Source organism: Phocoena phocoena, chromosome 9 (genome assembly GCF_963924675.1).
Source record: "Phocoena phocoena chromosome 9, mPhoPho1.1, whole genome shotgun sequence".
NCBI lineage: Eukaryota > Metazoa > Chordata > Mammalia > Artiodactyla > Phocoenidae > Phocoena > Phocoena phocoena.
The window spans coordinates 64,870,713-64,893,812 of record NC_089227.1 but is presented as its reverse complement, the minus strand read 5'-3'; the positions used below and the strand labels follow the sequence as shown (position 1 = coordinate 64,893,812).

At 37.5% G+C, this 23,100-nt stretch overlaps 1 protein-coding gene across 2 annotated transcripts in view; it reads right to left on the bottom strand.

Annotated features, from left to right (window-relative positions):
• ANLN (anillin, actin binding protein) overlaps positions 1–23,100 on the bottom strand; it is a 53,246-nt gene that overhangs the window by 28,845 nt on the left and 1,301 nt on the right. For both annotated transcript variants that reach the window (XM_065883741.1, XM_065883742.1), the window contains exons 2-8: positions 18,095–18,248; positions 15,760–16,083; positions 11,252–11,631; positions 9,858–10,086; positions 7,599–7,789; positions 7,225–7,332; positions 3,492–3,615 (exon numbers count right to left, since the gene is read on the bottom strand). In XM_065883741.1, the coding sequence (XP_065739813.1) occupies positions 3,492–3,615; positions 7,225–7,332; positions 7,599–7,789; positions 9,858–10,086; positions 11,252–11,631; positions 15,760–16,083; positions 18,095–18,248 (1,510 nt within the window). The remainder of the gene's footprint in view (positions 1–3,491; positions 3,616–7,224; positions 7,333–7,598; positions 7,790–9,857; positions 10,087–11,251; positions 11,632–15,759; positions 16,084–18,094; positions 18,249–23,100) is intronic.

Below are 23,100 nucleotides of genomic sequence, written 5' to 3'. Positions count from 1 at the left end.
AGTCCATTCTCTACATCTGCATCTTTATTCCTGTCCTGCCCCTAGGTTCATCAGAACCACTTTTTTTTCTTTTTTAGACTCCATATATATGTGTTAGCATATGGTATTTGTTTTTCTCTTTCTGACTTACTTCACTCTGTATGACAGACTCTAGGTCCATCCACCTCACTACAAATAACTCAATTTCATTTCTTTTTATGGCTGAGTAATATTCCATTGTATATATGTGCCACATCTTCTTCATCCATTCATCTGTTTGATGGACACTTAGGTTGCTTCCATGTCCTGGCTATTGTAAATAGTGTGATCATACTATACATGCTCTTCTGCATTTTGTTTTGCGCTTTTTAAAAAGTGTCAATAAAAACACTTAACTAGCAATAGAAAAACACTACTTCAACATAATAAAGACATATATGAGAATCCCACAGCTAACATTATACTTAATGGTAAAAGATTGAAAGCTTTTCCTCTAAGATCAGGAAAAAGACAAGCTAGAGATAAGCCCACTCTCACCATTTCTAGTCAACATAGCTTTTTAAAAGTCCTAGCTAGAGCAATAGGCAAGAAAAAGAAATTAAAAGAATCCAAATTTTAAAAGAAGTAAAATTATCTCTGTTCACAGATAACATGATCTTACATACAGAAACCTCTAAAGATTCCACACACACAAAGACTTTTAGAATAATATACAAATTCAGCAAAGATGCAGAATACAAAATCAACACAAAACAACCAGCTGCATTTCTATATACTAACAATGAACAATCTGAAGAGCAAATTAAGAAAACAATTCCATTTACAATAGCATCAAAGAGAATAAAATACTTAGGAATAAACCTAACCAAGGAGGTGATAGACTTGTATACTGAAAAGTACAAAATATTGCTGAAAGACATTAAAAAACACACAAATAGATGGAAAGACATCCCATGTTCATGGACTGGAAGACTTAATATTGTTAAGATGTCAATACTACCCAAAGCAATCTACAGATTCAATGCAATTCTTATCAAAATCCCAACAGCACTTTTTGGAGAAATAGAAAGTCTGTCCTAAAATTCATATGGAACTTCAAGAGACCCTGAATATCCAAAACAATTTTGAAAGAGAACAAAGTTAGAAGACTGACATTTCCTGATTTCAAAACATATTACAAAGCTATAATAATCAATATAGTATGATACTAGCATAAAGATAGACATATAGACCAATGGAAAAGAAGAGAGAGCCCAGAAATAAAACTTCACATAAATGGTCAAATGATCTTTAACAAGGCTGCCAAGATAATTCAATGGGGAAAGGGCAAATGATGTTGGGAAAACTGGATATTTACATGCAAAGAATTAAGTTGGACCTTTATCTGATGCCATATCCAAAAATCAACTCAAAATGGATTAAAGACATAATGTAAGACTCAAAACTATAAAACTCCCAGAAGAAAACATAGAGAGAAAGAAAGCTTCATGACATTGGATTTGGTGATGATTTCCTGGGTATAACACAAAGCAGGCAACAAAAGCAAAATTAGACAAATGGGACAACATCAAACTTAAAAACTTTTGTGGGAGCGGGGGCAAGGTAGGAGTAGGGGATTAAGAGGTACAAACCACTATGTATAAAATAAGTAAGTTTCAAGGATATACTGTCCAGCACATGGAAAATATTTTATGATAACTAAAATGGAGTATAATCTATAAAAATGTTTAATCATTATGTTGTACACCTAAAACTAATATAATATTGTCAACCAACTACACCTCAATTAAAAAAAAAAAGTTTTGTGTATCAACCTACTGAATGTGAGAAAATATTTGCAAATCATATATTTGACAAGGGGTTAATATTCAGAATATAAGAACTCCTACAACTCAGTAACAAAAAATCAACCTAATTTAAAAATGGGCAAAGGACATGAACAGATGCTTCTCCAAAGATGATATACAAATGGCCAACAAGCATGCAAAAAGATGCTCAACATTTCCAATCATAGGAGAAATGCAAATCAAAATCACAATGAGCTAATAACTCATACCTATTAGGATAGCTACTGTCAAGGAAACAAAAAATAACAAGTGTTGATGAGGGTGTGGAGAAATTAGAATGCTTGTGCACTGTTGGTGAGACTGTAAATAGTGTGACCACTATGGAAACCAGCATAATAGTTCCTCAAAATATTAAAAATAGAACTACTGCATGATCAAGCAATCCCACTTCTGGGTATACAGCCAAAAGAATTGAAAGCAGGGTCTCGAAGAGATATTTGCATACCCATGTTCATAACAGCACTATCCACAATGGCCAAGAGGTGGAAGCAACCCACATGTCCATCAGTGGATAAACAAAATATGGTATAGCTACACAATAAAATATTATTCAGCCTTAAAAAGGAAGGCAGTCCTGTCACACATTTGACATGTGACATGTCAACATGGATGAAACCTGGGACGTTATGCTAAATTAAATATGCTAGCCACAAAAAGACAAATACTGTATTATCGCACTTATATGAGGTATCTAATCTGTATGAGGTAGTCAAATTCATAGAAACAGAATGTAGAATGCTGGTGACCAGAGGCTCAGGAGAGGGAAAAGGGGAGTTGTTGTTTAATGGGTATAGAGTTTCAGTTTTGCCAAATGAAAGTTCCAGAGATCTGTTCCTCAACAGTGTGAATATACTTAACACTACTGAACTGTACACTTAAAAATTGTTAAGATGGGGCTTCCCTGGTGGCGCAGTGGTTGAGGGTATGCCTGCCGATGCAGGGGACGCGGGTTCGTGCCCTGGTCCAGGAAGATCCCACGTGCCGCGGAGCGGCTAGGCCTGTGAGCCATTGCCGCTGAGCCTGTGCGTCCAGAGCCTGGGCTCCGCAACGGGAGAGGCCGCAACAGTGAGAGGCCCGCGTACCACACACACAAAAAAATTGTTACGATGGCGAATTTCAGTAATATGTTTTTTTACCACTACTGTTTTTTTTAATTTAACTGCCTACGAGATATTAAATGTCATTACATACAAAGCTACCTTATTCATTTTAAGCAGCTACATAATACTTGATTACATGGATTTAGCACAATTTATTTAGTCTTCTACTGATCTGCATTTAGGTCATTTAAATCTTATTACTATTACAAATGGTGCTACAATTAATATATTTGTACATACACCTGTGCACACTAGTTCTAAGAATTCAACTTACAGAAACACTTGCAGAGCACACACACTTTACAATTCAATAGATATTACTGAATTTTTCTCCAAAAAATACTTATAGTAATTTACACTCTCATCAAGTGTATGCGTTCTCACTCTGGAAAGATAACTAAGGAAGAAGGATATTGCATGGCTAGAAATGAGAAGGTAAGTGGAAATGAAGAAATGAATCTCTCTTTTTACACTAAAACAGCATTTCTGCTTTCCAATCCAATTTCCAAAACTATGGTTGACTGAAATCTACATTTTAAGTGAAGTAGAAATAGAAAACGCTTACCCGTAGGTTCTATACTAGAAGGTTGTGCTGGTGTCTGATTTTCTGTCACCTTTTCTGTTACTGGAAGTGATGGGGTATTTGGACCAACTTGTTTTCTGAGGGGAGTGTTCTGACAGTGAATTTCCTGCAAAAAGCAAATGAAGAGATAAACTTTACCTCTCAAAACTATAAATTTTGTCTTTTTACATGTCATTAAATGAAACAAGTAAGAGTCATTGTTCTATATAAGCTTCCTCAGAACAAAACAGATAATGAATGTGAAAGGGTCCAGCCATGTTTAGAACACAAAAGGCCTCGGTGCTAGTTCATATTCTTGGTAATTAATAGTAAGTAAAATCTTTTTTAGAGACCAGTAGGCAAGAGAGAATGAAAATCCACATCAGAGTTCAGCTTTAGATAAACCAATTCAGGTGAAAGCCACATATTGGGAAAAAATAATTGTCTCCTCAGAAAGAACAAAACAAATACAAGCAAAACCACACGCCACTTCCTCAACCCTTTCTAGCCACCACCTCCTTGCTCCCTTCCCTTTAGAACCAAACTTCTGAGGACTGCCTATACTCCTGGACTCTGCTCTTCACCCACTACTACCTGCATGCTACCCTCACCACTTCATTAAAAGGCTCTGCCAAGTCACAACAAGCTCCTTATTTCAAAACCCAGTGGTCTCAGTCCAGCCTACGTCTGACAACAAACACTTGGCAATACCAACCACTCCTCCCTTCTGAAAGGCTCTTTCTTCCCTTGACTTCAGTTACGCCATACTCAACTGCTTTTCCCTCCCATCTTTTAGGCTGCTCTTTCTGTGGGTACCACAGATGAGTTCTGAGGTGGGGAGACCCCTGAACTCCCCATTACTGTGTTCAGAATTTTCTTTACATGTATATGTGCAACTGTCTGGGGAGGGATTCCACAGGTTTACCAGGAATCATTTAACAAAAAAATCATTTAAGAATGGTTGCTTTTTATCTTCCAGAGATGTAGAAGGAAAACCATGAGACTATGACCTACCGGCAACCAAGCGAAGAAGGTGCTTCAAACAGAAGAGAGTGATTCACAACGTCAAATGCTGCTAATAATAGGTCAAGTTAAACACCTGAAAACTGATTACTGAAGATCACTGGTGAATTTGATATGGGTAGTGGTGAAAGCCTGAGTGGAGAGATCAAAAGAGAAGGGAAGAGAAAAACTGGAAGATACAAGTAGAGACACCCTTTTGGAAGAGTCTGGATGAAAAGGAGGCAAAGAAAGGGAGGGGAATAGGAGAATCAAAAGAGTTGTTTTTGTTTTAAGATCACAGATAATAGCTTGCTCTATGCTGATAGGAAGGATTAGCCCATTCATTCCTTCTTCCAAAGACAAATTTACTGTGCTCCTACTGTGAGTCAAGCACTGAGAACATAGACAGAGATGAATAAGGCTCTCATAGACAGTGGTGAAAAACAAAGTTAAAACAATTATAGGAAGATAAATATTCCAGTGAGGTAAAAACAGGATGACATGGGCCCAAAAAAGCAGGAGGGGGACTGGGAAAAGGGCCAAGTAAAAAATTCCAGAGGGAATTAAAATTTAACCTATTCTTAATGAAGCAGGAGCTCACCACAGAGATATTTCATCCAGAGAGACTAGCAAGGCAAAGACAAAGAGATCTGAAAATATGCGTACACTTGAGAGACTACAAATAGTCTGCATGGCAGGACTGAAGCACACATGTGGAGGAGCAGGGAAGAGAAGCCAGATTTCTGAATGATTCTAGATGTCAAGCCAAGCACTTTAGACATTTTTCTGATGTTAGCTATGGGGAGCTCTCCAGGATTTTAAGCAAGGGAATACATGCCTATCTGCCTTTTAGAAATATTTTTCTAGCAGCAGTGGGTTAGATGGACTGGAGAGAAGCCAGACTAAAAGCAGGGTGTTCACACAAAGCTATGTTAATGATTAAGGCAATGGCAGAGGAAAATACACAAGGCAAGGAAGCTTGGTGACATACTTAGAAAATGTATCACTGGATGTGTGTGTGCTTATGTGTGCACGTGCTAGAGGCCAGCAGGTGGGAAGACATAGTAACAAGAGGAAGGAGCCAAGGAGGTACTGCCAGATTGTTTTAGATGAGGAAGTATAGAGTAAAGCCCTAAGTGAAGACAGAGATTACATGGGGAAGATATTCCAGCAAAGCATAGAAAGCTCTGCCCGCCAACCAAAGCTCAACTAGAGTTCAGGAGAGAGATGAGGGCAGAATAGCCAAGCATTATCAGCATTTCTGTGATTGACTGAACCTAGGATATGAGGATGGGAAAGAGATGTTCCAGGACAAGTGAGACCAAAAAAATGGTCGAGATCAGGACCTTGAGAAACATGATTTGTTAAGCAAGGGAACTGATTTAAAAAAAAAAAAAATCAAATAGATCCTTCTCAAAGAATAAATGTATTATTCTATTTCTACTGGTAGCCACGTTAAATATAGTTCTATTATTTTTAGCTTAAAAATACATCCTAACACAGGAAAATTAAGAGGTACAAACTTCCAGCTATAAAATAAATGAATCACAGGGATGAAAGGTACAGCCCTGGGAATACAGTCAATAATAATGTAATATCTTCGTACGGTGACAGATGGTAACTAGACTTATTGTAGTGATCATTTTGTAATGTCTAGAAACATCGAATCACTGTACTGTGCAACAGGAACGAACATAGTGGTGTAGGTCAATTATACTTCAAAAACAAACAAACTAACTCATAGACAAAATGATCGTCTTTGTGGTTACCAAAGGAGGGGGTAGGGGAAGGGGGAATGGGATGAAAGTGGTCAACAGGTATAAACTTCCAGTTATGAGATGAGTAAGTACTAGAGATATGATGTACAACCTGATTTACATAATTAACACTGCTGTATGTTATGAGAGTAAATCCTAAGAGTTCACATCACAAGGAAAATATGGTTTTTTCTATTTCTTTAATTTTGTATCTATGAGATGATGGAGGTTCACTAAACTTATTGTGGTAATCATTTCATAATGTATGTAAGTCAAATCACTAAACATTTACAGTGCTGTATGTCAATTATATCTCAATAAAACTGAAAGTAAAATGTGTATATACATATATATATATACATATATATATATATATATCTCCTAACACAGTATTTTGTACACAGTAGGCATGTAGATGAAACAAAAGCTAGTTTAACACAGTAGGGATTTTGCTGAAGGCTTACCAATGAAATTTGACCACAAATAATATGAGTAAAAAGAAATCTGGGAGGTATTTGGTGACTGAAAGAATTACAGATAGTCTAAAAGTATGGTATTTGGGGAGAGATATATAATCATTAATGAGAAAAGTAGATTCTGAGAAACATTTGAAAACCAGCATCTAAATAGAATGTTAAAAGGAATCTGAAATCAACCGAATGATGAGAATACCTTTTAAATTTGATTTTAAGTAGGCCATCAGTAAACATGGTTAAAAGTTCCATTAAATGGCAAAATATCACAAGAGAAAAGCAAAGTTGGCATGAACATTTAAGGAGTTTATGAATGGAAAGCTGCATAGTTAATTGGAACAAGCGAAGTTGGTATGACCATTTAAGGAGTTTATGAATAGAAAGCTGCATAGTTAATTGGAACAAGATAGTATATAAAGAATTATTTTACAATACAGAACCACAAGTTAAATCTCAGCACTACTTTGGTAACAAGTTCACTTTTACATTTCTTGTTTACATTACCTGTTTGGTTTCTAGTTGTTTGCTTTTTGAGTTTTCGCCTTTTTCTGCACTCCATAAACTGCCCTTGTCAAATCGGCCACGAAGACATGCTAATTCTTTTTGACGTTCCTAAAATCATCAAAAGCTCTATTTTACACAAGAGCCAAAAATATGTTTAATAATATTCAAATTCTACTAACCTTGTCCTCAGTTTTCAGATTCACATTACACACAGAATATAGGACAATAATATTTCTAATTTGAAATAAGTGATACAGAGAATCAAGATGCTATTTATCTCCAGTCAAAAAGACTGGAGTCAGAATTCACAGTTTGACTTCTAGGTTCTATGCTCAGACCATGTAATGAATAATGTTAAAAGCAGTAAGCCATACCTGCTTGAGCTGTTGTGCTAAATGAGTAGTAGATGAAGATGCGTTTTGCTTGAATAATCTTTCTTGTATGGCCTTTGTATTTGGAGTGATAATGGGACTTCTATGGGGTGTGCTACGAGCTGGACTTTCTTTGCTGTGCTCTTGACAACGCTCTCCAAAGCGTTCCAGGAAAGGCTTAATTCCTGCTCCTCCTAAAGATAATGCACACATTTTGGGGAGGCTGTTTAGAATAAGTAACAATTATGATTTCTATGGGAAAAGCTCTAAATCCAGTTCAGCTCCAAAATGCTTTGATTCTACTAGGAATATTCATTCAGAAAGTAAACAGAAAGAAAATAGTTCAAAAAATTTAAAAAAAGGGCTTCCCTGGTGGCACAGTGGTTAAGGGTCTGCCTGCCGATGCAGGGGACGCAGGCTCGTGCCCTGGTCCGGGAAGATCCCACATGCTGCGGAGCGGCTGGGCCTGTGAGCCATGGCCGCTGAGCCTGCGCGTCCAGAGCCTGTGCTCCGCAACGGGAGAGGCCACAACAGTGAAAGGCCCGCGTACCACAAAAAAAAAAAAGAAAACTTAAAAGAAACGTTTTTTTTACCACACTATTTAATTCCATGTCCTAAAATTTGTTTTATAGGACTTAATTCTTTAAGAAAAACAAGAAGAAGAATTTTTAAAAAGTAGAGTAAGAGGACAGTAGGGATTAGGAAACCCTTAAGCTAAATAATCGGAACCTAGATGATTGGAAATTGACTGTATGTGCATTAATAATATACCCTAACAACCAAGAATCCTGGCCATGATAACCCAACTACTAATATTTCTACAGCCCAATTTATTTTCTTGCTTTTAGGAAGTCTAACATGAAAATCCAGTGATTAAATCCTTTTTCTCTTTCAAAAATAATAATTAGGGAAAATTTACTTTATCAAAGGATGTCTTGATTTTATAAAGTCTTAAAACAGTACTCATTTAAAATAGTATGAGATCCATTTAAAATAGAACAAATGGGATATATACCACCTCCATGATAAGAATGCTAGGGTTGCACTACATAAAAGGAGGTTACCTATATCATTAACTGGCAAACATTTTCCCATAAATAGCCAAAGAGTAAATATTTGGGGCTTTGCAGGCCATATGGCCATTGTCACAACTACTCAGCTCTGCACTGAAGCATGAAAGCAGCCACAGACAGTAAATGGGCATGGCTGTGTTCCAATAAAACTTTATTTGCAAAAACAGGTGAAGGGCAGAATTAGACCCATGTCCAGCAGTGAAAGCACCGAATCCTAACCACTATACCACCAGGGAATTCCCAACAATGCCCTTTATGTCGTTCTTATCTATGCCATAAGTCTTTAGAAAATTGGGAGTCATAGTCCAATTTCACATGGGGATTTTGCTGTTGCTTCCAGTTCTCATTTTGGCTCATCTGGAAACTGACTGCTGGTTTCTACTTACCCTATAACTAATGGATTCCCCACTCTCATCTCTCTGACTACTTCTCTTTTACGATGAACTATTATTTCTGGAGGGATTGAAGTTTTAAGAAGTTAAAATGTAGAATTAACACAGTCTTTCCGAAAGGAATTCTAATGAAAAAGAATATAGCTCAAAGTACACTATATTACCCTATATTTGAACCTATATTTGAGCCATATTTTTTTAGTCCTATGTTTCTCAACCAATAGCATGCGGGGATATACCAGAAGGTGTAAGTCACCACAAGATAAATATGGACTTCCTGGAGCATCAGTTTACCATAGTAAAATTGAATTTTCATATGTATACATTCACATACAATATACACACATATAAATTAAACGGGAGTGGAGTCATTTGTATACATATTCCCTTCCCTATGGGTGCTTTCATAGTGAAGTTTGAGAAGCACTGCTTTGCACGCTTGGTTATAAGAACGCTTCTCCATTATATCCTTAAAATGTGATTTCCAGTTGTATATGCTTTGTCTGCATCAAAAAGTATAGAAGAAAGTATCTAGCATGGTCATTCTAGAAAAAAGCATGTTTAAACTGTTAAAATGTAACAAGTTAAACACTTTGACCAGTAACTGGGCTAGTCTACATTAATGAACATTCATTCAATCAATTAAAGCTGACTTTGAATAAGTCTCACTTGATACGTTCAGGCATTTGCCCTGGCAAACCAACACTGTACCATGAACAATTGGATATTTAAAATGCTAAGAACAGACACAGTGAAAATAGTCAGCGGTACTTTAGATTTTTAAAAAAATATGTTACCTGGTGTTGTAGATTTATTCTTAGGCTGAGATTGCAGACAAATTTCTCTGTTTAATTCCTCCTTGGGCCGAACTGTCCGGGATACAGGTAACCTCTCAGTTGATTTTGACACCTCTGTTTTAAGAGGACTAACAGAGGTTTTTTGAAGTAGTTCAGGATTTTGTACCTCACAATTTTTAGCACTGGTGATGGATGTAGTAGAAGATTTCACTGGGGAAGAAGTAGCTTTCTGAAACATGATAATACTTAGGGTAAATAACAACATTCACAATATCTAAAGGTAGTTCTATAAAAAGCACTCAAATCCTATAAAAAAACAACTCAAATCCTATATGCTCGGTAGCCTTTATGTAAACTCATGAAAAATATTTCTTACTCTCTAATAGATCAAACCAATTTGAAAGGTTTGAAAAAAATTAACTTAGAAAATGCCATTATTCAAATTATAATATGTAGTTTAGTCTGCATAATATACTGATGGGTAATTTACTACGAGGGATAGGGTCACTCACTATTTTAAAAAACAATTTCTTTTATATTATCACACTAGTACCTTTATAAATGTTAACTGTATTAGGTCAAATTACCTATATATTTGCATTTTAATTAAATCAATATTAACTTGACAAAACTGTATCATGTACTTGAAGGTGAACTATAAGTTATTAAGTACTTACTATGTGCCAAGCACCATACTAAGTGCTTTATGCACATTATCTCATTTAATCCTCCCAAACCCTTTCTTTCCCAATCTACAAATGGGAAAATAAAGTTTTGCAAGATTAAGTAACTCTCCAAAGCCACACTTCTAATTATGTGGAAGGGCTGGGATTGAATACAGGTCTGTCTAATTCCAAAACCTGGCTCTACACTTAAAGATAATGCTCAGAAACACAACATTTTTTTCTGTTTTGGTTTTCTCATATTTTTTTAAAAAACGTTGAGATAACACATGGGCAAGGTAATCTTTCAAACATTCCAAAACAATATACAGTAAAGGTATCACGCCCACCCTTGACAACTGCCTTCTAGAGGTAACTACTGCTACTAGTTTTCAGAGATATTTGATGTCTTTCTTGTATTTATACACATACATAGAGCATTCTAATAGAGAAAGTAATTTTCAGGCTCTCCCTGATGGCTAAGAAGAGGTTCCACCATTCCATAGTATATACTTTGGAGTTACATTAAATTCATGTAATTTAGTTGTCAATTGCTCATTTATCTTGGGACAGAATACCAAATTTATGATTTTTACTTTCTATGAAATACTCTAAAAATACATATAAACATCCTATATAAAAGTTATAAAATGCATACCTACACATATATATATAAATTATTACTCATAACAACAAAAAAAGTTTCCAAAGACCAAAATTATATATACTTACCCCAGAGCTGGAAATTGCAACATTAATCAAAGATGCACCCACAGCACTCGAGGATGAGGCTTTATTCAAAGAGGCATCGCCATCCCTTTGGGAACAGCATGTAGCTTCCTGCTTAACACTGCTGCTATTGATCCTAGCAGATGCTCCACTTGCAGAGGAAAATTTGGATAAACAAGTGGTACCAGGCTGTTCTTGTACACTGTTTTGCTTTGCAGATGAGTTTTTTACATCATCTTCCCAGGAGCAAATAGTTGCAGCAAGGTTGGCTAGACGGCCCTTTCTCCCAACTGGAGTTGCTGAGGCATCTGAAAGGGATGGTTTGGGAGGGGAGGTAGCCTCTGACGGCATTGCTGAGATGGGTGAGCTTTCATGTATATCATCTGAAAATGTTTTAGAAGTAAAAATTCATGAGTTATATATGTGTGTAATAAAGGGATCACTCAAAAAAAAAAAAAGCTTTTCTCATATGCATGAAACTACCAAACTGCTTAAATTTGACAATATATTTTCAAATCAGATACTTAATCCAAGTTAAAAAAAGAACACTTTGTTACACCTATTTTTTTTCAATTATTTGATGGATTATGAATCTATAAGACACCATAGATTTAGGTTATATTTTTAGGATTAATTTATGATGTTATAACACTGCACAACTTAAGATTACATATTCAACATATTTGTTTTAAAAATGTATTAGACCAGTGCTGTACAACAGAACTTTCTGCAATGATGGAGATGTTCCATATCCATGGTGTCTAATACAGTAACAACTAGCCACATATGGCTAGTGAGCATTCGAATTGTGGTAAGAGCAATAAGAAACTTCATTTCATTTTAATTAATTTAAGTTTAAAAGCTACATATTGCTAGCGGTTATGGTATTGGATAGCACAGGGTTAGACTAATATGTTTTTCTGCACAGTTACTTCATTTGGAGATAAATCTCAAATAAGCAATACTTAACTTACGAAGGCCTGTATGCATAAAGAGTATATAGGGCAGTCAAAGTTCATGGCACTTTCTATTCCAAAAATTCAGTCAATGGAACAGATAGCCCTCCTGCTGTCCAAGGCTTATAATTCTGCCAGAATTCTCAATTCTACTCCTCCAAAACCTTCTCAGGGATCTTGCTCCAAATAACCCCTTCTTCCTTTCTACAAACTTTTTTTTCTACACATAAATATGCTCAAGTCTCTCTCATCTTAAAGCTAAACCCAAACGTCCTCTCATCAATGTATGCGCCCTTTTAGGTACTGTCCCTCTTTCCCTGCATTATATTCACTCACCACTCAACTCCCTTCAACCTGCCTTCTGCCTACACCACTGCCCTGAAGTTGCTTTGGCTATTTTTCACCAGATGCCCACACACTTTGTGGGCCTTGTAGTTCCACGTGACATCATCCTCTATTAGTTCTGTCTTTGCGGCCTGTCCTTCGTGGTCTCCTTCTAACTACCAGCTACCTCCATTTGACTATCCCACGGACACCCCAAATAATATATCTGAAGTTGAAACTGCCCCCAACACATTCCTCCTCATCACGCCTCTTCCTCCCTTCTCCCTTACCATCCACCACCCAGTCATTAAGTCCCACAGATTCTATCTCCTAAATCTCTCAAATGCAGCCTCCTCTTCACTTTCACAGGCCTTCATCATTATGCCTGAATTACAGCATTGGCCTTCTAACTGGTGTTCCTGCTTGGAATCTCTGCCCTCGTCAATCCCTCCTCAATTCTGACACCCAGAGTGACCTTTCTAAAACATTTGCCTACTTAAACTCTCTCAGTTCCTCTCCATCACCTCCTGGTTAAATTCCAAATGCTCTGGACCCGGCTGCTTTCTTCAAATTCATCTCTTGCTTTTCTACCACATGAACTATATACCAGAATACCTACTCTTTATACACACGGTATGCTCACGGTACCTCTGTGCTTTTCATCCGTTCTGTTGTTTTTGCCTAGAATATCTCCACTGTCTGAAGCCAGCTGCCCCTCAAAGTCCAGGTTAGTTATCTCTGCCTCCTCCAGAAAAGATTTCCTGACCACCACCCTCCCTACAATACCTTTTTGCATACCTTCATCATTTTCTTTAGAATAAGCACCATCCTCTAAGTAGACGACAGTTTTACTGTTATGTTTTAGGAATGGGCTTAATAGCTCTAGCTCCTCTAACTATTCTTTGTCAGAAAGAAAGGCTTCAGATAAATTATATTTTGGAATAATCCCTCAAACCTTTAATTGGCTATACCCACAGTCCTGTATAGTACTCACTAAATCATTCATCACACTTTATTCATAAGTTTCAATGCTAAAAATTAGACAGGCTATGATGCCTTAATGAGATTTATTTTCAAGGTCGAGGTGGACATTTGTTAACATTTGCTTTCAACATATTCGAAATCACTGCTGCAAAGCTTCCTTCTCTAGAATGTTTAGGGCCTTGGTTATATTCTTGATCATGCACTAAATCACAACGCTCTTTCTTTTTTTTAAAAGGAAAATCTCCAGTCCTCTGCCCATAGATATTTCCTACAAAACAGAAATGGAGCGTTCTTCTATTCAGGCACGTTTACTGGTTAGCCTCCTCAGACGTTATAAAGAAGCATGGTTAACCCCACCCACCACTAAAATAAATAGTTATAATTTACAACGTGAACTATCAGCACCCTGTAAACACGCCCCAAAACATCAGGCAGGTCATAAAAGTTGAGCCCTAGAGTCAGACAACTGGGGTTTGCATTTTAGCTGCTGCTGACTGTGGGCAGGCGCCTTAGTCTCTCTGAACCCAGTCTTCTCTTCTACAACATGAAGAAAAAGTAGTATGTATGTCATAAGATTGTTGTAAGAATTAAATGCTATATTACATTAGAATTTTTTTTTTTTTTTTTGTGGTACGCGGGCCTCTCACTGTTGTGGCCTCTCCAGAAAAGATTTCCTGCGGAGCACAGGCTCCGGATGTTCAGCCTCAGCGGCCATGGCTCACAGACCCAGCCGCTCCACGGCATGTGGGATCTTCCCGGACCGGGGCACAAACCCGCGTCCCCTGCATCGGCAGGCGGACTCTCAACCACTGCGCCACCAGGGAAGCCCTACATTAGAATTTTAAAATATTTAGAACGCCTAGCATTTCACACAGTAAGTGTTTGCTCTTGAGATTATCACCACTGCCAGAAGGGATCATCTTAAATGTTTTTCTATCCAATACTTATCAAAACTTCAGTTAAAAGAATTGATATTTATGGAAGACTGCCTGAAATATATGTAGCCCATCCATTTCCTCAGATCACTTGGTCTTAATTCTGGCTATGTGTCAGAATTACCTACAGAGCTTTAAAAAAAGAGAAGGGAAGGAAGGAAGGAAGAAAGGGAGGGAGGGGGGAGGGAGGGAGGAAGGAAGAAAGGAAGGAAGGAAGGAAAGAAGGAAGGAAGGGATAAAAAGCACACTCCAGGGCTCCACCGCACTCCTGAGATTCCAGTCCAGTGGTCTGAATGATTCTGATCCATAGGAGCTGGGCTGAAAGCCAAAGCTTGGCTTCCCCGGGTAAGGCCCAGTCGTCACCAAGCTGTCTACCTGCACTGTGCTGGCTCACTTTAGAACTGCATTTACTGAAATGAGCCTGGAGCCAGCTATCTGCCTACCTTGAGAAACCTTACACCTTCACTAGCTCCCACAGTTATCTTTAGGACCCAGGGAAGAAAGTTCTCTTAGGTCTTAGTGCCAACCACGGCTCTGTTGTTTTGTTTTTTAATAAACATTAGTCATGTAATTGATAGCATTTCACCTCTCTGCACTGGCTGCTAGCAAGTTCAGAACCATCTCTAGCAAGTGAGGAGGACCTTAAGGCCTGTATTTAATAGACTAACTTTACCCTTCACTTTGTTTTTCCTTCTCTTCACCTTGATTTCTTCATTTTTCCCATTTTTAATACAGGTATTTTTGTAAGTCATCCCAAGGCTTTTTATGTAACAAGGTAGGAGATAAGCTCTCCATCAGATTATGGACCCATGAAAGGCAAAGATCAGGTCACTTTATCTGTCTCTGGCATCTTAGCATGAAGACATGCTTTGCTGGTGCTCGAGAAATGTTTTCTGAAGTTTTCTTTCTCCCCTGTTGAACAGCATTGCATACCTTAGTCACTCAAGTTTATTTAATTAGTGAATCCATGAAATAGGATTTCTTGAATATAGAGCTGAAGGGCAGCAATGCTGATAATGCCAAGAGTATAGTTTATTCTCTCCTGTTTTTATTGCAAATATAAGATGGTTCCGTTATAAGATCAGGGTTTTGTGAACCAGTCTAAGAACCTCATCATCATCTACTTCGATGAGAACACAACCAACTGATAAATACATACTGATATACAAACCATTTGCGAGCAATGGATACTCAGGATATAGATCAAAAGCGTTGACCTTTCATGTGTTATCTGATACATAAAATTTTCAACATACCAAGTTGAATCGTACTGACACAGATTTAAGAACCACACCATTCACATAGTTTATACCTGTCACATCATCATTATCCCAGTGACGCCGCTGCTCAGCCAGCTTTTGCATTCGTGTTTTGACTGAGGAGGCTGCAGTTCCTTCCAATCTTGAGTTTAGCCCTCTCCTCACTCCCAGCAGCGATGCCGGGGCGGCCACGGAATCACTGACACCAGCTGGCGTTTGTGGCCCTTGTGGCTGCGCCTGAGGAGACACAGGACTTGGAGAACAAGGTTTTGCAGAAGCTGACTCAACCGGTTTTTCATTTTCCAAGTTAGAAACTTCTACTTCAGTGTTGTCAGAACAGCGTTTTTTTGATGGTGATGGTTTTGTGCAAGATTTCTCTAGATTAAAAATGACAAAAACATAATAAAAATTCTGTAATTCCTCACAGCATGAAAAACTTACAGTAGGTACAAATTAATAAAACACCGTCTCTCTGTTCCTTTAAATGATTTTACTCACAACAAGAAATACGTAAAATTCTACTTTCTTTCGGTAACTTAGAAATCTGATATAAGAGATTTCCCTTTAAACAAACATATAATTTATGGTTTAAAAAAACCTTAATGAAAAAAATCTTCAAATAACATCCTCAAGAGATATGCATAATATTCTATGTGGTCTTAAGACACTAGGAAATAAAAAGTGCACACACACAGAATAAGCAAATATTCTAAGGGATTTTAAAGATCATACAGCCCAATCACCACATTTTTAAATAAGAAAAATCAGGCCCAGAGAAATCAAGTTACCTGCTTAAAGTGACATAGCTGAGCTAAGAGTAGACACAAGCTTTCTGCTTTTAAAAACAATCTTTCATGAACAATAGTAAAGAAGGGTAGAAGGGCACCTGGCTTGAGGTTTAGGAGGCAGAGAACCAAAACCTGACTGAATTATCTGGTCAATACCAAACAAATTCACTGGCACAAGCGTTTAACAACATTTTACATTTTAAACTTCCACGAACACCTATAAAATAAATTTAAAAGTCCTAAAAGAAAAAGGAGCTATTCAAACACAAGGCATATAACTTTTACCCAAGAGTGAGTTTTAATACATCTCCTCGAAAACTAATAATTTTAGTTTTAGTAGGAATGTAAATTCCTACTAAAAGGTAGGAATGTAAATTCCATAAGAGGTCAGTTTCATTGGCTGTCTAACCAAGTGTTCTTGTTCTGGTAGTAACCGAAGTATGATTAGTGGGAAGTCATGATTGCCCTCATAAACATCAATCTAATTAAATGTACATCATGAAACTTTCCAGTCTTCTGCAACTCATTTAAGGGTATATTTTCAACAAACTTATCTAATCATTTTTTGGATGTATTCCTATTTAACATGCTTCACTATCTGAAAGTAAAGAATTTTTTGAGTTTACATTGCTTATAACAGTAAATCTTTCCATTTAAGCATCAAAACACAGTTCCAACCACTAGTTTTCAAGTACATAGTACTCAATATTTGATTGCATAAACCCATGCCACAATGAAGAGATCCTGGACTGGAGCCAGGCCTCTATTTCCTAGGTAATATATATGGTATTCCCTCCCTTCAAAATGTATTAACACACAAAAATAAACTCTCCTTCTATGGTTAGCTCACAAAATAATGGGAGCCAGCACTATGCCCTCATCTCTTTTGTAATATTGGTTTTGTCCTCTGTAATACTCTTTATCTATATGTATTTTAAATTTATACTAAAGGAAATGATCATCTCCAGATTATTCCAAATGCTAGGAAAAGATTAAGCCAGCTGACTGACGTAGGCTGAGGATGCCAGGATTTAGGAAAGAATCAGACAAGCTTCCAGGTGCATGTGGATTTGTTGGGGGTGGGGGTGGGGTTGCTTAATTTTGTTTCTGTTTAATTTCACCAGTTCTGTAGATTAACAACCTGTACTTTGTGCCCAGCCTGAGAGAGATGGTTCAGCAGACAGAGGATGAAAAGGCTCATCAAATTACAAGCATTTGCAGGCAGGTCTGCCTTTTGTTGCCCTGCTCACGCCACAGATACATCTGAACCTGGTGGTCAGCTGTGCTGGCACCTGTTGGGGTAGATAAACTGTATACCACGGCAGTATAAGTGCCCCAGTGCTCCTTTATTATTCTTCCCTGAGAGGTTTTAAGGATAATTTTGGAATGAGGAAAATACAGTTCAACCAGTTAATCTGAAATATTTGTTAGAAATTCTGCTCTGGCCTGATAGGTTCCAGGCCAAACGCTGATCTTTCTCCCAGAGGCTATTCCATCTGTCTCCCAAAGACCTTGGTTCTTCTGCATGAACAACAAAACGCTTGGCGCTTATCTCCTTTTAAAAAATGCCAAGTTTACTTTTCCCCACAAAGCCTTTTACCTTCACCACCAGACAGGGGCTGCTGGTTACTTGCTTCTGAAAGTGGCTCCCTGACTCGCTTGGCGTGAGTCGCAGATCTTGCTGCTGGGGTGGGCCGCTCAGCCATTTTCCTCTGAAGATTCTCGCGTCTGGCACGGGTTCGTTCAAGCAGTTTCTACGTATATCAGAGCGTTAAAACACAAGTCTCGTCAAAGGTTCAGAAAACTTCAGGTATCTTCTAAAATCACTAATTGCCATCATGTACGATAACAGTTAAATACATTTCAAAAGTGAAATCCTAAGTAATTAAGTCAAGATTCACCAAATGAACACCCCCATGTCAAAATTTAATTACAGACGTAATATGAACATTAAAGGGGGAATAAAATGTGTTAAGTTAGTTGTATGAGATTTTAAATGGCCACAAATTTGTTTCTGCTTCCATCAAAAGCTATTTGAATTGGGATGGCCTTATGATTCACTTTGACCATTAAAACGCAGCAGAAGTGATACTGTGTATGTGACTTCCAGTCCCAGGCCTCAAGAGGTCTTGTAGTTTCTGCTCTCACTCTCTTGGAACACTGCCTCCACAAGAAGCAGCCCAGGTTAAGCCTGCTAGACACATGGCCCAGCTGACAGCCAGCATCAACCACCAGACCTGAGAGGAAGGCTATTTTAGACCATCCAGTCCCGGGTAATTTGTATATCACTGCAGACTCCTATACGACTGCAGGGGACACCAGAAGTCCAGCCCAGCTGAGCCCAAATGCTAAGCCATTGAATCATGGAAAATAATGTGGTGGTTGTTTTAACCACTATGGTAGGCAGAATAATGGTCCCCCAAAGTTGTTCACTGTCCTAATCCCATGAACCTGTGAATATGTTACCTTACAGGGCAAGAGACTTTGCTGACGTGATTAAACTAATGACCTTGAGATGGAGAGATTATCCTGGATTTTCTGGGTGGGCCTCAAAAGGGCAATTGTCCTTATGAGGGAAGAGCGGCCCAGAAGCTCACAGTCAGAGAAGATGTGACAAGGGAAGCAGAGGTCAGAGTGATGGACATTTTTCGGCCACAGGCCAAAAAATGCAGGTGGCCTCTATCAGCTGGAAAAGGTGAGGAAACAGATTCTCCCTAGAGCGTCCAAAAGGAACACAATCCTGCTAACACTTTGATTTGAACCCAGCAAAACCTATCAGACTTCTGACCTACAGAAGATAATTAATATGTGTGATGTTAAGCCAGTAAATTTGTAATAATTTGTTGTAGCAGCAAAACTCATACAACCACTAAGATTTGGGGTGATGGCAAGAGATAACCGGCGTAATAGTCCTTTGAAGACATAAGACACTTCCTAAGAGAAAAATAAATAAGCCTAAATAATCTTATGTTTTATTTAATTAAATATCAATATATAATAGTTTTAAGGTGAAATCTTAGCCATTCCATAGAATCGTGAATACTACTCTTTTCTAACCCCAATGTATGCTCCTAATTCGAATCAGTGTAGTATAGCAAACACAAGACCCTGTAAAACAATTCATTCTCCTTCAAATGAACACAACCAAAGGAGGCATGCAGATTACTGGCTGGAGTTTACAAACTGCCCTGCAAACACAGATATAGAAGTTAGTGCAGACTAAGGAATTAAACTCCATCTGACCTTTTTAGTTGCTTAATTAAAACAGAATAATAATTTTTTTAATCCTTCTGAGTATGCAAAAGAAGCATGAGCTAAATTTGGAAGAAGGCACAACTCTCTACTTAGGAATGATTTCTCATTGAAAGAAGTAACTCTAAACCTAAATGCTATGTCACTGAAAGAGTAATTTATGAGCCAAATGCCTTCCAAAACACAAGACCTTCACCCTTTAAATAAAAGTCTTCAACAAACTCAAAAGTGATAGTATTATACAAATTCATATATGTCTGATAATTTCCCCCACAATAAAATATATCACTCCCAAGATGCAAAACTAGACTAACTATATTCATTCATGGACACGCCCACATTCCATTCTGGTCAGTTAGAATACTTATGAGTCCATATATCTTCGGTTACTATGAGTAATGGGTCACAGAAGAATGTGGTTTTGCCATTCAAATATACACAAGTATTCTTTTGCTACATTAGATTCAAAAATTTCAAGATTAAAACATATTAAAGTAGATAAGCAAAAAAGTTCCCTAATCTGTAAAATAAAACTAATAAGCACCAAAGATTATTAATGTAAAGAAATGATGTATCTAAAATACATAAACTCAACAGCTCAATAAATGTAAGTCACCCTTCCTTATAAAAGGGTAACAGGAATTTAAGGGATCTTTTATTTATAAGGTACATTCTTTCAAATATCACACCTCCTTCTTCAAATAACAGAGGCATTAAAAAAAAATAAAACACTGCAATTACTAACATAATCAGGAAGGTATTCCACATGGATGAATCTAAGATAACTGAAGCATATAGTCCTAAAGCAATTTCTACCCCATATCCCTCAAACTATTTCTGACAGAAATTTTTTCTAGGAGATACTACTGATTTTCTTGCCTTCTTAAACAAAGTAGACTCAATAACAATTAACTTATTATTTTCAAAATGCTGTAGCAGCATTCTTTCCCAGGTCATCACAGAGATTTCGCTTAGTTCTGGAAAAGTAGACAAACTCTATCCAAAACAGTGATAGCATGTATATCTATTTATATCACAAGAAAAGATGCTTTATGTATTTTAATTGTAGCTTTTTCTCTTTTAAGGTTCCTACATAGAAAGCTCTGACTTGGCACACCTAGCTCTGGGTTTCTCTGTGCTAGTCTTGGAGTGGGATGACCATCACTAGTGAGCAGGTCTTCACACCAAGAGGCTAATACTGACATCATGAGTAGTAAGTTGATGGTTTTAAATCTACCTAACAACAATTACAACAATCACTAATGCTTATACAGGACTTAATATAAAGTACTTTCAGTGTCTGCACACACTAACTCATTTCATCTTCAAAATATGATTTGGTAAAATTCTGTTTTTACTACTGTTTTACAGATGAAGAAACTCAGGCAGGGGTTAAATAACAAGCCATAGGTCACACAGTTAAGAAGTGTCAAGGCAGGGACTTCCCTGGTGGCGCAGTGGTCAAGAATTCATCTGCCAATGCAGGGGACATGGGTTCGAGCCCTGGTCCAGGAAGATCTCATATGCCGCAGAGCAACTAAGCCCACGAACCACAACCACTGAGCCCGCGAGCCACAACTACTAAGCTCGTATGCCTAGAGCCTGTGCTCCGCAACGAGAGAAGCCATCACTGGCTGCAACTAGAGAAAGCCAGCGCACAGCAAGAAAAGACCCAATGTGGACAAAAATTTAAAAAACAAAACAAACAAACAAAAAAAAAACAGTGGCAAGCCAAGATTCAGAACCAGGCTCTGGAGTCTGGACTCTTAACTACTTTGCTATAAACTATCTTTTGACTAAATCCAATTGCTCTTTTAAAGAACTAATCAGCAAAACTAACCAAATTCATACAATCAACATAACTTTTTTAACACTATCTGCTGATCATAATAATAAACGTGTGCCTTAACTGTTTGTTCATCCATAAATCAAGATGGATTCTTTATCTCCAGTTGGTCCATGAAGAACATTAGGAAGACATGGTCCTGTGGACCCTGTCTAGATGCTGATTCAAACAAACTGCAAAAACATGAGACACTTAAGGAAACATGAACACTTACAATGTTTGATGATATTAAGGAACTGCTGTTGATTTTTTAGGTGTGATAGTAGCATTATGATTTTTTTTAAGTCTTTAGTGTTCAGTGAGAAATACTTAAGTGCTTACATATAAAATTATATGATCTCTAGAATTTGCTTCTAAATAATTCAGAGGGAGGGATTAGAAGGGGATACAGTAAAACAATATGGCCATGTGTTGCTGGGTGGTGGATGCATTATATTTGAAATTTTCTACAATAGAGAAAACAATATTGCTAAAATGTCCTAACAGTTACTGTTGTATATAATTATTTGCCTGTAAAATGATTTGCACTGAATGGCTCTCTTCCATATCAATTCGGCAGAACATTATTGGATGTGCTTGATGTTAGGGAAACATCTCTCTGAATAGGAAACAACAGTCCTACTTCAAGAAGCTTACATTCTAACAGAAAACATGTTCAACGGGTAAATAAATGCAAGTGACATGGGTACTGTGAAAGGTGATCTCCCCTCTGAAGATGGGGAATCAAACTGTGAGCTGCAGGTTGAAACAGAGTTTGCCAGGCAGAAGAGGCAGGGAGAGAGGAAGAGTATGCCAGACAGCACTAGTGACAGCAGGGAGGAGAACCACTGCACAACAGCCTTGTCTGAGGAAACAAGAGTTTAGGATAGTTGTAGCCTTTCTCAACTAGAGTTACCAAGAGAATTAATCCCTAACGCCCTGGCATTAATGTAATTAATTAACAGCTCTCCTATGCCTGTAGGGTGGTCTGGTTAAGAATCACCCTTGGGAAAACTGAGGAAACAGTTCTCTCAAATAATTTTCCCTGTTCTATGGTTCTGATAAGGAACTCTGGGTGAGAAAGTCATTTTAACTGACTTCCAAATTGTTTTTCAGACAAGGAACTGTACCAGTTAGTTTCACTGTGCAAAAATGTTATGAATGCTATAATTAAGCACCTAATCTTTGGAACCAATTCAAATTGTTCACTCATTACCAATTAAGGAAAAGATGTCAAAGCTGTTTATTTCAACTGCAACCGATCTAACTTTTCATAACATAAACCATACATATTTCTGAGCACACTCTAAAATGAAAAGTTTCTTTTAAAGAAAAGTTTCTTTCAACTGAGATTTGTACTAGCTTCTGAATAACATTTTTAAGTAAAACAAAGTACAATTTTCAGCCAACTTTCAAAATGCTTTGTCCTGTCAGTTACCTAGGAGAATGAAAATATTCAGAACACATAGGGCTAATATTTTAAGGAATCCTATTCTAAGTTGGAACATAATGTATCCTTTTTAACTTCA